Genomic DNA, 13,890 nt, shown 5'->3' with positions numbered 1-13,890 from the left:
AATAATGGTTAAGCTTATTATTAATTTTTTTATAACTTGTCTTCAGTATAGTTAGGCTTAATTAGAGAAGTTTGATTTTATCTACTCAAGTTTCTTAAATATTTAGATAGTATAGTCTACCCCCATTGGTTTAAAATAATGGTTTCAAAATATAATATGTACATACATTTATAGAGACTTATAACTTTCAAATTACAAATATTATTTTAAACATTCTACTTCTATATATTCACAAGTTACTCTATGATCTTTACAATTGACTAGAAATCTTTTTGTAGGAAAATCATCTCACACAATATGCAAACATTAATTGGGGTAACTTTTTCTATGAATTACTTAACCGCATGTTTTGTTCAGTCACAACTAAACAGTGAAAAGTGTAATTTAAAGCTTAAATGTCGAATTAACACGTTCCTTAATAAAGGTTCATTAAGTGTATTCTAACTAACATGCATATAAGATGATTATTTTTTCATACTATTCTTCTTTATTCTTAGCTGGAATTTTGTTGCAGTTAAGTTTTTTTGAATTCCCTGAGTCATGAATTCATCCAAGGACAATTTTCTTCCCCCTGATGGAATAAATGAAAAGTTACAGAAATTCTCATGCAGATTTAAAATAAAGTGTCCCCACCTTCTTCCAGTCAATGTGCTCAGAAGGAGGGTCCAGACCCAAAGACAGCCAGAGAAACCTGGACTTTTCTTCATTGCGGGCTTGAGCAGCTGTAAAGTAGAATAAGTATAGATCAATGTCTCTTGCAAGAAACATCAGGTTATAACCACTAGGGCTGACTGAGGCAGTTTAGATGAATGCTTTGAAGTCAGGAAATGACCTCACTGGGATATGACACCTCATTGGAAGCAATGGGAACCTGGACCATCCATTCTCCACTTTCCCTTCCAATTCTCCATTCAGAAATGTTATCAGTGTCTTAATTTCTCCTGTAAAAAATATAAGTTGAAACGCTTTCAGGTGACAATATTGTTCAACATAAAAACTGTGAGTTGTTTTTCTCTACGTTTTATATTTATTTACCATATAGCTTGATTTATACTCTTCTTGTTGTTTATCACCTGAACATTTTGACCTTCCTGATTTGAGTTCCCACAACTGACTGTGCATTATAAATTTTAAGCTAGTATCTCTAACAGGGAGAACATGTTTGGGAGTGGGATGAGTTAGGATAACATGCTCTGTTGACTGAATTTATCTTTGAATTCTGGATGTACCTTTATCTTAGAAGCAATTGTTTTGATCTCTTTTTAAAAAAACACTGGAGACACACTGTTGAATGCCAGAATCGTGCTTATATTCTGTGCTTGTGATTGCCTTATTAAATATGCTCCCTAAAGCTTCTGTGAGGCTAAAGGACACACTTTATAGTCAAGCCATGTGCTGATCTCCCTCTCATATACAAACCACACCACACAAATGCACACAAACATGCCTACACATATCTTTTAAGCCCTCTCAAATTCTGCCAGGTTGCTGCTACAAAATGTTTCATCTGAAACAGATGGGAAGCTGGAGTGCTTTGCTTTGCATGAATAAAGGGATCTTTTTTCCCTCTTAGGTAAAGTGCAATCAATCACCATCTGATTGTCGAATTTAGACTTGGTAGTGGGGTGGTGCAAGAATGGAGTACAGAAGGCATAGAGAATTGAAAATATATATGGTCTGTGTGGAGCTGATTTTTGAAATTCAGTGCACTCCCTGGTTGGGGAGCAGATATGGCAACATTTTACTTTAATATGCTATAATTAATTCCAGTCATAATATGAGAAATATATTTGTTAGTACTTCCCTAAATCTATACTCCTTAGGAGGGTCAGTGATTAATGGATTGCACGTCTTTTAAAGCTTATTTTTTCATTAAGCAGTCTATAGTTTAATGTGATATTCCTCCAAATCCATCTATAAAATGCTTTCCACACTCTCGGGAGTCATTTAAATAAGTAAAAACCATTACAAAGAGGCATGTAAGCAATGAAACATAATATGTTTAGAGTGAAATGATGGAGATAAAAACTGCGAGCCTCACTATAGCTTTCACTTAATTTAGTGACTGGTTTTGACACCGATGATTTGAATATGGCAAGAAATCCTGGATAAATATTATCATGTTAAAATATTGCATCTAAATTGCACCATTATAATTTATCATTGGATTAATCTTTAACATCTGTTATGAGCAGCAAACAACTTCCCTTAGCCCTATTAATATTTGTTGATCTTTATAAAGAGGTGGAATTCCTGAAGGGGTAAACAAAACACAACAAAACCCTAAGGCAAAGCACCATAGCTTTTTGCCCTCCTCTGACATTTTAAGAAGAGAAAAACAAACCTATCATGGCACTTCAGTTGTTGAGTGAGAAAGTTTCTTGCAAATAAAAACATAATAGTTTAAAAGAAGCTAAACCACTGCCTTACCACTTTCCACCTTCAACCTGCCCACCACCCCCCTCAGACACACACTCCAAACACCACTATCCCATGCCACTCATATCAGAGAATAAGTTGAGTTTTTCATGTTCAGAAAGGGAGAGACCCCTACACCAGAGGGCATTTGAGCAACATCCACTAGAAAGGAGGAAAGAGGCAATTTTGCAGCCAGCACGACAGAGTGCCTTCCCTAGGATGGAACTGAGAGACAGGTTTTCTGTCTCAGCGTCTTAACTTTAGGTGATGGCCCCCAACGCCCCTCCCCAACTCACCCTAGCTCCCTCTTGCAAAAAAAAAAAAAAAAAAAAAATCCAAAACAACATGTCACCACCCACTCCTTGGAATAAAATCAAATATGCCCGAGAAAGGGGGGGGGGGGAAGAGAGCGGAAAAAAATAATGCCCCTATACTGCTGCGGTTTTCACCCTAAAAGAAAAACATTCCGTTGTTTCTACCTGGTATGGGATCAGGCTCTTGTCCTGCTAGCTCTCTCGCTCCTTGCTCGCTCTCTCGCGCTCTCTCTTCCTCGCGCTCTCTCTCTCTCTCCTCTCTCTCTCTCTGTCTCTCTCTCTGCCTTTTCCTCTCTTGCATTCCTGTCTCGCCAGCTAGGAAAAGCCACTTTCAGATCTCAGCGTATCGCGGTCCGAAGCGGCACTTACCTCCGGCCCCCTCTGGGCACGGGATCGCTCAAGACCGGGAAAAGTCTGCGAGAGAAAATTGTGGAGAGCCGGAGCCGGCGCGAGTCTGCGAGTCCGGGCGCGCCGAGCGCAGGGGCGTCCTCGCTCCGCCGCTCACTCACTCGGTCTGAGCCATCATGGACTCTGCGTGCTCCTTCGCTGAAGATTGCACACCCAAATTTGCTTCCCAATATCCAATCTGCAGCTATACAACAAAAGATTTCTCTTTACCAAGACAGTAGTAATACGTCCCAGGGCAAACCGGATGTGAAATAGGCGGTGACTTCATGCCAGAGAGATTTTATTTTAGAAAGGAAGGTGGTACCAGCCTCTGGATCTGGAGACCAATCCGCCCATATTTTATATGCAGCACAATTTAACTTGCACCGCTCTGGTCCTAATCCACTTCTCTCTAGCTGCAGGCTCAAATCCTTCTACAATCTGCTGCAAGCTTCCCTTTTTTTTGGGGGGGGGGAGAGTGGGAATGGGGGAGGGAATGGTGGAACGGGAAGAGGCATAGGGACTACACTTAGAATCTTTTCACACTTGCAATTTATGATCACCCTATTTTAAGGTGTGCCCATGAAAAATACAACCCATCAGCGTAACTATTCCACCTTTGATCAAATATTCACGACTGCGTACAAATGAATGAACGCAAGCGATGAAACTGGGAGATGCAGGGTTACACATGTGCAGAGCGCACTCTCGTCTCGCCTCTCTCCCTCACACACGCTCCCACACGTATGTCTAAGTCCCTGAGTCTTGCAGAGTCACGAATGGCGAAGGGATGGTAGGAAGAGTTCTGGCCGGCAGGGAATTGGCCACAGGCTTTAGAGAGTCTTTCGCACTTTCTCAGGTTGGGAGCGCTGCTTTCCAGCCCACCTTGGGCTGTAGCTTAGAGGACAGCGAGAACACCCTTCGGAACTGGGTTTTGATCTTTGGAGACAACTGGTTGTCTGTGTATGTTATCATGGAGAAAACGCAGGTGTCTTTAACTCCGAATTGTACTGAATTCTTGGACGAGGAATATTGAAGTTTAAATAAATCGCCCTGATCATTTTTCTAGGTTTGAGAGTCATATCTTCATTTCCGGAATTATTCCTTTGCTTCGAGCTCCATCATTCTCGGATTAAGAAAATGGGAGAGGGGGAGGAGGAGTTTTGAGAAGTCAGGACAAAATCCGCTTCTATTTTTTTTTCCCCCTCTGCCCTCATCTATTACCTTCCCTTGGTAGCTCTCCACCTTCGTATAATTATACACGAGGGAAGGAGGGTGTGTTTCAACACCAATCTAACTAAATTTTCAAGGAATCAGAGATGACTGTGGTTCCCTCTTCGGATTTTGTGAATGGCTGTAGCAGAGAGGGGATGGGTGCTGTCTTCCTGGGAGCGCTTACTGAAAAGATCTAAACCACTGGGAGCTGTCCCTTCAGCACTTTCGCCCAGATACGGCAAGGGGTGCTGGAAAGATGAGGTCCCCCCATGTAAAGTTTCTGGTGGATAAGGTCAGAGCTTTGGTAAGGTCACTGGCCATTTTCCCCAAGTGGACTTTTAGCTTAGCGGATGTTTCAGATGGGACAGAGCTTGATCAAGCAAAATAAGAACCTAAATAGCCAGTCCATACCACATTTGGGGTTTTGATTCTACAAGTGTGCCTTGACCTTGTGCTTCAATGCACTCAGTTTATATGATTAAAACTTAGGTGATTAAAATAATAAAGAATATAAAATTGAAGACCAAATTCAGTGTTGGTCTTGGTTACCACTGGAGTTTTGACATGAATTTTCCACTGGGAAATTATTTTAGAGATTAACTTTTGGGAAGGGAGATTTGAAATTATTTTAGAATATCCCTGTTTCTGGGCAGTAGTTAGTTGCCTACCCTGTTTAGATACAAAAAAAATGCCAAGATATCTGTTAAAGGAAAAATCACAGCTTCCCCACGTGACAGTACCCAATTTTTATTTATTTACTTATCAATTTGTTAATTTGTTTATTGAATGGTTTTGAGAATAAAATTAGTTTTAACAAAATTTTAAAATCCTGAGTTAATAACTACAAAAAATATTTTCTTGCCTCTTCATTTATAATGGAATTTCATAGATTTGTTTCAAGAAAACTCAAGTCATAAAAATGTGATCTATTAGATTTTTTTTTTTCTTCTCCTGGCTAAATTGTTGCAGCTCCTTTTACTCCTCCTCTACAAATTGAGAATAACTTTATATCCTATATCTAATAACACAGTCAAATCACTCTACTGATTAACTTTGTGCAAACAGAGTCATTGAAACTTTATCATTTGAACAATAGTCTCTGAGAACAATGCCAATCACACCTTGCTTCAGACCAAAAATGTTATGTGACTATGCAACAAGAAACAATTGCACAGCATTTCCATGCATTTAAAAACAAATAAATACTTATAAGCAATTTTGGATCTATAGTGTGTATGTGGAAATGGACATGCTTTTACTGTGATATTCTCTTTAAAATACTGTGCCCACAGGTAGATTTTACTAGATGAATCTCTTTGGCTATCATCTTGGATTTTATACAAATATGGATATATAAAATCTGCTTTGTGACATCTGTGATTTTATAAGTAAATTGTAGATGTTGAAAATATTGATAATTTTACTACTCCAAAAGGAGGAATTGATACTCTAAATTAGGAGTGTGTTTATTAATTTGCATTTGAGATGATAGCATTAGCATATGCACATATTACCAGAGAATAAAATATAACAAATTTTATAATTATAATATATATTATAAATTATAACTTTATAATTTACTTCATTGTTCTGTTATATTTAATCTTTATTTAATTTAAATTAAATAATTAATTTAATTTAATTTAAATAATTGTTGATATTTTTGTTTTTCTCTTACTGAGAATAAATCACTTCAAAGGGTGTGCGCACTTTTTTGCAGTAAGTTCTTGAAGCAATAATAACCAAGGTGTTTAATATTCTTGAAGTGTTTACTTGGTGCCAAGTAATGTGCTCACATATTTGTATAAATAATTCAATTTAATTCTCAAAGCAAGTCTCTGTGAGAGATAGGTCTTAATATCCTTGTTTTACAAATAATTCAATAAATTTTGGATTAGAGAGATCATAAGACTTGCCTGATGTCACACAGCTAGTGAGTATCCAAACCCCAATCTTCTGACTTCAAAGCTTATTCTCTTAACCACATTTCTGCATTGCTCTATTTCCTTACCATGAGGTCGTGAGCCTATATTAAAATCTTTTTCATTCATTTTATATCCATGCTTGACCATCTTTATATCAGTCACATAAAACTTATCTCTGAATATTTTTTATGATTTATTCATGACAAGATTCTTGCTTTTGATGTTCTGCTGCATCAAACTGTAACATAGTGTCAGGCTTGCTTTAGTATTTCAGAAGTTTCTGCTACTTTTCTTCTGTTTCATGAGGCCAGTAACCAAGACCCTTCTAATAAGTTACTGGTTCCTGGCAGAAGAGATTTGAGGTCAAACTTAGGACCAGGGAACCTGGGAGGCCTAATAGCTCTGTCTCCAGTGCTGCCATCTGATACATTTTGCTTCTCCTGTCAATTTTAAATTGCAGAAAGCCCTGACCTAATTGATGAAGTGGTGCTGATTCTATTCAACAGAAAAATGTTTTCACTTCCCTCAACTAAATGTGAACTAAATGAGAAAAAAAAAAAATAGCAAGAGTTGTTCTCCCTTATTCAGTGTGGCTTTTTTTTTTATCATTTGTAAAATAATTTGGGGTGAAGGAGAAGAAATAGGTAAAAATGATAAAATATCAAATAAGCTTCAATTGAAACCTAGAATAAGTTGATCTTTTAAAATATATTTTCATGGTTCAGATATTTATACTGAAAATATAGTTTAATGTTATACTGTGAAACATGCTTACCAATCTGCAATGGTAAATGTACAAGTTGCGGTTGAACCTGAGTTCACCTACATTTATGTATATATAAACGATTATTTATATGGAATATTTTATCACACTCATTAGATTAGTCCCACTTTTCTAATTTTTCTGTATATACAGACCACCTTGTTTAATTGACTATCATTAATATACCATTAATATATTAATATATCATTAATATACTAGTATATCAAGAGGGATACCCCTTCTTTTACAACTGATATTGAAATAATAGTTCAATTGGAAAAAAAGAGAAAAGAAATGTGATTTAAACATAATATAGTAATTTTTGTACTTTAATCTAGACTCCTTTGCCATTTGAGTTACTCATACAAGTCGTTTTTCCCAGGATGCAGGGCCTGGAATTTTGACATATTAGCATACTGACATATATGTTAAGAAGAGTAAAAGCAAAATTAAAAACAAAGTTTCTTTATATTTGAGTCATAAATGTTTGGAATTCTACTGGAACTTACAGATAGTTTGCCGCAACCACTTTACTAGATCATAAAAATTATCTAATTTTCCCATGATCTTGGCAGAATTAGAATCTAAGATAGCATGATACAGTAAGTGATTATGCATAAATGTATACCTGAAGTCAATGGCACTTAATAATTGCATGGCCAAGGGTACATTGTTAAACTTTTCTGAACATGATTTTCTTCAGTTTTCACATAAGATAATGATACATCATAAGCTTATTATGGCATTACATGGGAAAATAAATGTGAATTAAATAGCCTTCTCACATGACACTATTTAGTAGATATCTAATGAATGGCAATTTCCTTCTCTCTCTTTTTTTATCCCCATAAATTTATTCTTTTCTTAGCACTTTTGTGCATTATCTAGAATATTCATATAACTCACAATATTGATTGTATTATACACATTTTGCATTACATATAACTGAAACATAAAATTATCAGTTATCATGTGAGGTACTAAAACAAGCTAGATGCCATGTACTTATTTTTAATCCGAGGCCCATGTACTTATTTTTAAAGTGTTCTGAGAAAAAAGAACGATTCTCATTACATCTAACTTCAACATAAAGTATTTTGATGTACATCAAACTAGGAAGATTTGAAGCGAACGTGATTCATGATAGAGCCAACTACAGAAAATGCTCTAACCACAGCTATGGCAATCAAACATGGACTCCTCCAAGATACATTGACAGCACTATTTTTCCATAATTTTTAAGAAGGACCCAACAAATAATCATTAGGAATAAAATATATATGTGGGAGCCAGAGTATATTTAATAGTTATGTAAGTAGGACACTATCCAATTTTCCTCTGTTGGCAGTTTTCAGTTTATCAGCAACTCACATGTAACCCAGATTCACCCATTTTCTTTCAAGGACCTTTATTTTCACCTTTATTTCCTTTATGTCAAATCCATCAATCCAAGCAAGTACATGCAGATTTATTCAGAGTTAGGGAAAATGATAGTACCCTAATGGGTTGAAGCAATTATTTATCTTAAAAATTCAAATAAAATATCAATAATTTTTAAAACTTTGAAGGATTTTTAACTCTGTATAATTCAATTGGTAATCTGAAGACTGTAATATAAGTCAGGATAGAGGTAAGAAAATAAATGTAATTTATTAAAATGCTGTCAGAACACTATAGGTTATATATTTTAAAATACTATATCCTTTGTGACTTGGTTGAAGAAACACACATTCTCTATCTTTATAGCAATATTAAGGTGTTCTGGATGTATATGTGCTTCCCTTGGTAAATTTAAATTGTGTATATATATATATATATATATATATACACAGAGAGAGAGAGAGAGAGAGAGAAAGTCTGTGTATAAACTCCTTTTAAACCATAAAAATGTATATTTCCTTCTGTTTTTCTTTGTTAAGGTGAACAGAATGAATTCAATCAGTAACATTTATTGTGTCTAGCATGCAGAAAGAGAAAATAGATCAGAGTTAGAGAATCCATTTAGAGAGATTACTTACTAGAAATAATAAAAAACACTAGGCATGTTGTTCCCAAGAAACTGTATTTAGTTTATGCAGGATCTGCTAGCATGCTTGGGATATGCCTTATTTAAAATATTTAGAGAGTTTAATGTGGTCTCATTATCCTGTTGGACAACTACATTTACATATTTGTTTGAAATCATAAAACACAAAAAATGATACCAACATTAAAGCTGTATTAAAAAAAAAAAAACATTCATCATGCACAGAATGGCCATAGGATTTGTGGAAAGGATATGAAACGGAAGGATTTACTAGAACAAAGATCAAGAATTAAGACACTAATACCCCATCTGTTCAATAGCTACCAATTCTTGATATTTATAAATATTGTGTTTTGTGGAATGAAATGAAAAGGAATTTGTGGATATGGATGCCCTTTTTATTATGGTTGTAGATAAATATATCCAAATGTACTTAATGCCCTTGTGTTAAATGTAAAAATGACACTAATTATACTTTATAATTTATAACTATACAAAAGAATCTCTTAACCCAACCTACTTCCAATTTTGCTAATAATAATATTCACCAAGATTTTTTAAGAGAAAATTCTACAACCTCTCTCCCTTTCTCTCTCTCTCCCTCCTTTTCTCTCTCTCTTTCTCTCTCTCTCTACACACACACACACACACACACACACACACACTTATCTGCTTCAGTGAAGGGGAACTCAAGAGTTTTAAAGATGAGTGATAATCACTATTGAATAAAATTATTTATAAAATGATGATAAACTCATACAAATCTCAGAAATGTAGACCGCCCCACCCCCAAGAGAACTTGGGATTTGGCCCAGAAAGCATTGCTCTGATTGAGTGAAAAGATGCGATATCAGAAACCATAGCTTAAGGCCAACTTAAAAAGACTCAAGATGGCAAATGTATTTACTTGTCTTATACTTTAACTGCTTATAAATGACAGCATATAATTGCCCTTGAAAGAAGTAAAGTGAGATTTTGAAAGCAATTGAGTAGGCTTACTGCTTGCCAACAATCACATTCAATGCTAGAATTTCAACATATAGTAGGCCATTCTTACATTTTATTTAAGGGGATGAAAGGGGGATGAAAGGATGACCTCCCAAATAACAGACCCTCCCTCATAAAGGAGATTACTCTTATTTAGTAACTACAATGTATCAGATACTGTATTTGTTTTTTTCCCCCACATAATCTTCATAATTGTATTCTTATAATAGTGGTATTTATAGAGAATCTAGGTTCAGTAAGGATAATCAGCATTTCTGTGTTGATTGCATAGATCAATTAAAAAAAGAATAATGGATGTTCCTAGAGAGATATGGCTTATAAGTCAGGTGGATTTGAATCTAAGCATAGATTTTTGTGGCTCCCAAAAATTCATCATTATAAAGCAGTGACAGTGAATTCCTTCTATATAGCCCAGAATTAGAACTGTCATGGGAGACTGGTGACACTATTTCTGATCACAAATATCTGAAACAATGAAATGTAGTTTTTATGAATTTTTAAAAATTTAAATATTAAATTTAGGAGAGCAATCTAATGCAGTATTTAAGGAAGGAGTTTGGAGACAGACCTTTTCTTTTTTTTTTTTCTCTGTAAATTATTTAGAGAAGTGAAGTTTGACCAGTTAACTTTTCTGAATTTCAGTTTTCTTGTTTCTGGTAAGTGGTTAATAATTTCATTTTACATGAAATATTCATGAGATAACATGAAAAGTAGTGAACACATTAAAAAATTCTCGACAATTGGTAGCTCCTAGAATATTTTGTAGCTTTTCAAATATTGAAATTCAGTTTTTGTACATGACTATCAACTCAGTTAAGGCTTTTTAGTTGAACTAACACACTTAGGCAAAATTTATCAAATATCAGATTGACCACTTGTTTTTTTTTGTTTTGTTTTGTTTTTGTTTTTGTTTTTTTGTCATATAGTTGTAGCTTGAAGCAAGGAAGCATTGGCCTTCACAAGAAAAGTAAATTCATTATTTCAGAGAAATTCAACTCAGCAGGTGATAGGACATATGACATAAAATGCTTAAGGCTGAAGCAACTACAAAACTCAACCATAACCACACAACAGAAGGTGAAAAATTCTCTATCTAACTTCTGCTCAACTATTTTACCAATAGTACAATGTAGGTTTGGTTTTTAAAATGTAGGGTGGTTTAATATTAAAATCAAATAAAACTGAATACAAAATAAATGGAATGAAAAATAATGAATAAATAATGGGCTAAGGAAATTACCTACTCTTACTGTGTTTTACATGTTTACTGATAATTGTAGTAAATATCACTAAAGCGGGAAACAATTCACAAAATTCCAGAAGGGAACACTGATATACAAGCCATTTAGTTTGGATTCAGCAAGTTCTGAAATTGAAAAGCAACTTTTACTACACAAAAAAAGAAACAGGGAAAACTCTTACAGAGGACTTTTATACCAACTTTTGTGTTTTATCTGTTTGGGTGGGAATATTTTAGCGGGCAAATTGACTCTATGATGAATTAAGTAAAATACAAATTAAGCACTAATAACAATTATGATTGCATTGAGAATCAAACATTCTTTTTGTTTTACAATTCCTTATATAGACAATTTGAATTAAAAGTGTGTTTGTAGTTCTCCTAACCTGTTGAAGTGGAATAAAGCTGGAACTTAGAAACAGTGCCTGTAAAGTAACTTAACTAGACTGATGCTCTGTTCTTATCCTTCATTATTAGCTCTGTGAACCATGTTAAAATATTGTAGTCACTTTTCCATTGACCTTGAGAGACTTGATACCTCTAGGAAAACTAGCTATTTCACGGATTGAGCTGTCCTAAGTTAGTCTGACAGCCATATGTTTAAATCATGATTTCAGTGCCTGGAGAAATTTTTGTCAGGCTCCCAAACAAGTCAGCGAATTCAGTAGAATTGCCCTGTGGCTTTGGAGGAATGTGAATTGGGGAAGGTCAGTCAAGGTTCAGAAAGCCTTTGTCAAAGGCTTAAGGAAGACTCAAATGCAACCCCTGTTTTCCGACAGAATGACATCTGTTTCCCATATATATGCTCATGGAAGGCCCCATAAATTACAAAAAACAACAACAACAACAAAATTAAAAATGAGGCCACTTCTCCTCACATTTCCTAAAATCAATCAGTAATTTGACTCTGAGCAATACAAAAGAACAAAAGAAAATTAAAAAATAAAAACAGAAGACAAGTTGATACATTTCTTGATAAGAGCTTGTGAGGCACTGGGAAAATGTAGAGGAACAAGTAAAGAACATTTTAGGACTAGATTTGTTTAAATCTTGCAGTAGCTCCTCTATTACAACACATGGATTCAGGTCATGACAGTGGAAAATTTGAAACTATAGTCACAATTTTCCAGTCATTCTTTTGAAATATCATTCTTACTCTAAAGTTGCTCCTCTATTAAAACACATCAATTCAGACATAAAAAAAGAAGTATAGTTCTAAGAATTCAGCATGTCAAATATCATAGAAAAATAAGATTTTACATAAAATTTCATAAAAACATGATTCCTGGACAATATAAACAGTTATCTGTTTATGCCATTTTTATTTGAAGTGGCCTCAGCAACCATCCATTGCATAGATCATTGCTTTTATATATTTTCAAAATCCAAATCCCAATTTGAAATTTCTTCATTTACCAGCACACTATATTAAAAGGAATGGAGTTTAGGCCTACTTTCTCATGCTTGTTTGCAGAAATTATATCTATATATGTATTTACTGCCTTGGAATGTACAGAACTTATTTGCAAAAAAATCTTAAATGTACTGAACTATCTAATCAGATTATTTTTAGAACCAGTTAAATCAGTTCAGATTTCTATGAAACAGCAAATATAAACAAAATAATCAATAATTTTGGGGGTGGAAATTGAGGCATTGAGATTGTTATATCAGATTTAAAATATACATGAAGCTATAGTAAATAAAACTCGATAGTTCTGGCATAGAAAGACTTGTATAGCTATAAATACAAAGAGTCAAGAAACAGACCCATGCATTATGAGAAATTCTATATGAAAACATAAATCTCCAAATCAATGTAAAGTAATTTATTATTTAATACATAGAACAGGATTCCAGACCATATGTTAGAATGAAAAATGATTAAAATTAGGTTTTCAGCTCCAACTGAAAATAAAAATGGATCTCTGGTGAAGGATGGAATCTACAAATATCCTATACATTAATTGAATCAAAAAAACACAAGCTACATAAAAATGAGAACAGAGGATGAAATATTCAGTAAGGAAGCAGAACTCAACTGTACTTGTGATCATGGAAATGAAAACTAAAACACTATGATGTGATGGTTATCAGATTAATAAAAAACTTGTTAAAGAATTTTTTTTTTTTTTTTTGAGACAGGGTCTCACTTTGTTGCCCAGGCTAGAGTGAGTGCCGTGGCATCAGCCTAGCTCACAGCAACCTCAAACTCCTGGGCTCAGGTGATCCTACTGCCTCAGCCTCCCAAGTAGCTGGGACTACGGGCATGCGCCACCATGCCCGGCTAGTTTTTTCTGTATATATTAGTTGGCCAATTAATTTCTTTCTATTTATACTAGAGACGGGGTCTCGCTCTTGCTCAGGCTGGTTTCGAACTCCTGACCTTGAGTAATCCGCCCGCCTCGGCCTCCTAGAGAGCTAGGATTACAGGCGTGAGCCACCGCGCCCGGCCTTAAAAACTTGTTAAAGAATTGATAGTATTCAGTGTTTATCTCACGTGCTGGTAATAAATATGGCAGTCAATTTGTTAGCATATATCAAATGATAAATACAGTGTATACAGAATTTAAATAAGCATCATATTTCTAGAA

The 13,890-nt window shown here is 34.8% G+C and overlaps 1 protein-coding gene across 2 annotated transcripts in view; it reads right to left on the bottom strand.

The window, feature by feature from the left end:
* GABRA1 (gamma-aminobutyric acid type A receptor subunit alpha1) overlaps positions 1–3,526 on the bottom strand; it is a 51,676-nt gene extending 48,150 nt beyond the window's left edge. Inside the window, exons 1-2 of one of the 2 annotated variants that reach the window (XM_012753007.3) lie at positions 3,102–3,526; positions 634–722 (exon numbers count right to left, since the gene is read on the bottom strand). In XM_012753007.3, the coding sequence (XP_012608461.1) occupies positions 634–707 (74 nt within the window). In that variant the 5' untranslated portion in view covers positions 708–722; positions 3,102–3,526. Of the gene's footprint in view, positions 1–633; positions 723–2,897; positions 3,021–3,101 lie in introns of those variants that run through there. The other variant, XM_012753012.3, reaches the window with a different exon arrangement.
* Between the last annotated feature and the right edge of the window lie 10,364 nt (positions 3,527–13,890).

This window comes from Microcebus murinus, chromosome 21 (assembly GCF_040939455.1).
Source record: "Microcebus murinus isolate Inina chromosome 21, M.murinus_Inina_mat1.0, whole genome shotgun sequence".
Lineage (NCBI taxonomy): Eukaryota > Metazoa > Chordata > Mammalia > Primates > Cheirogaleidae > Microcebus > Microcebus murinus.
The sequence above is the reverse complement of the archived record's forward strand: the minus strand, read 5'-3'. Positions and strand labels throughout refer to the sequence as shown.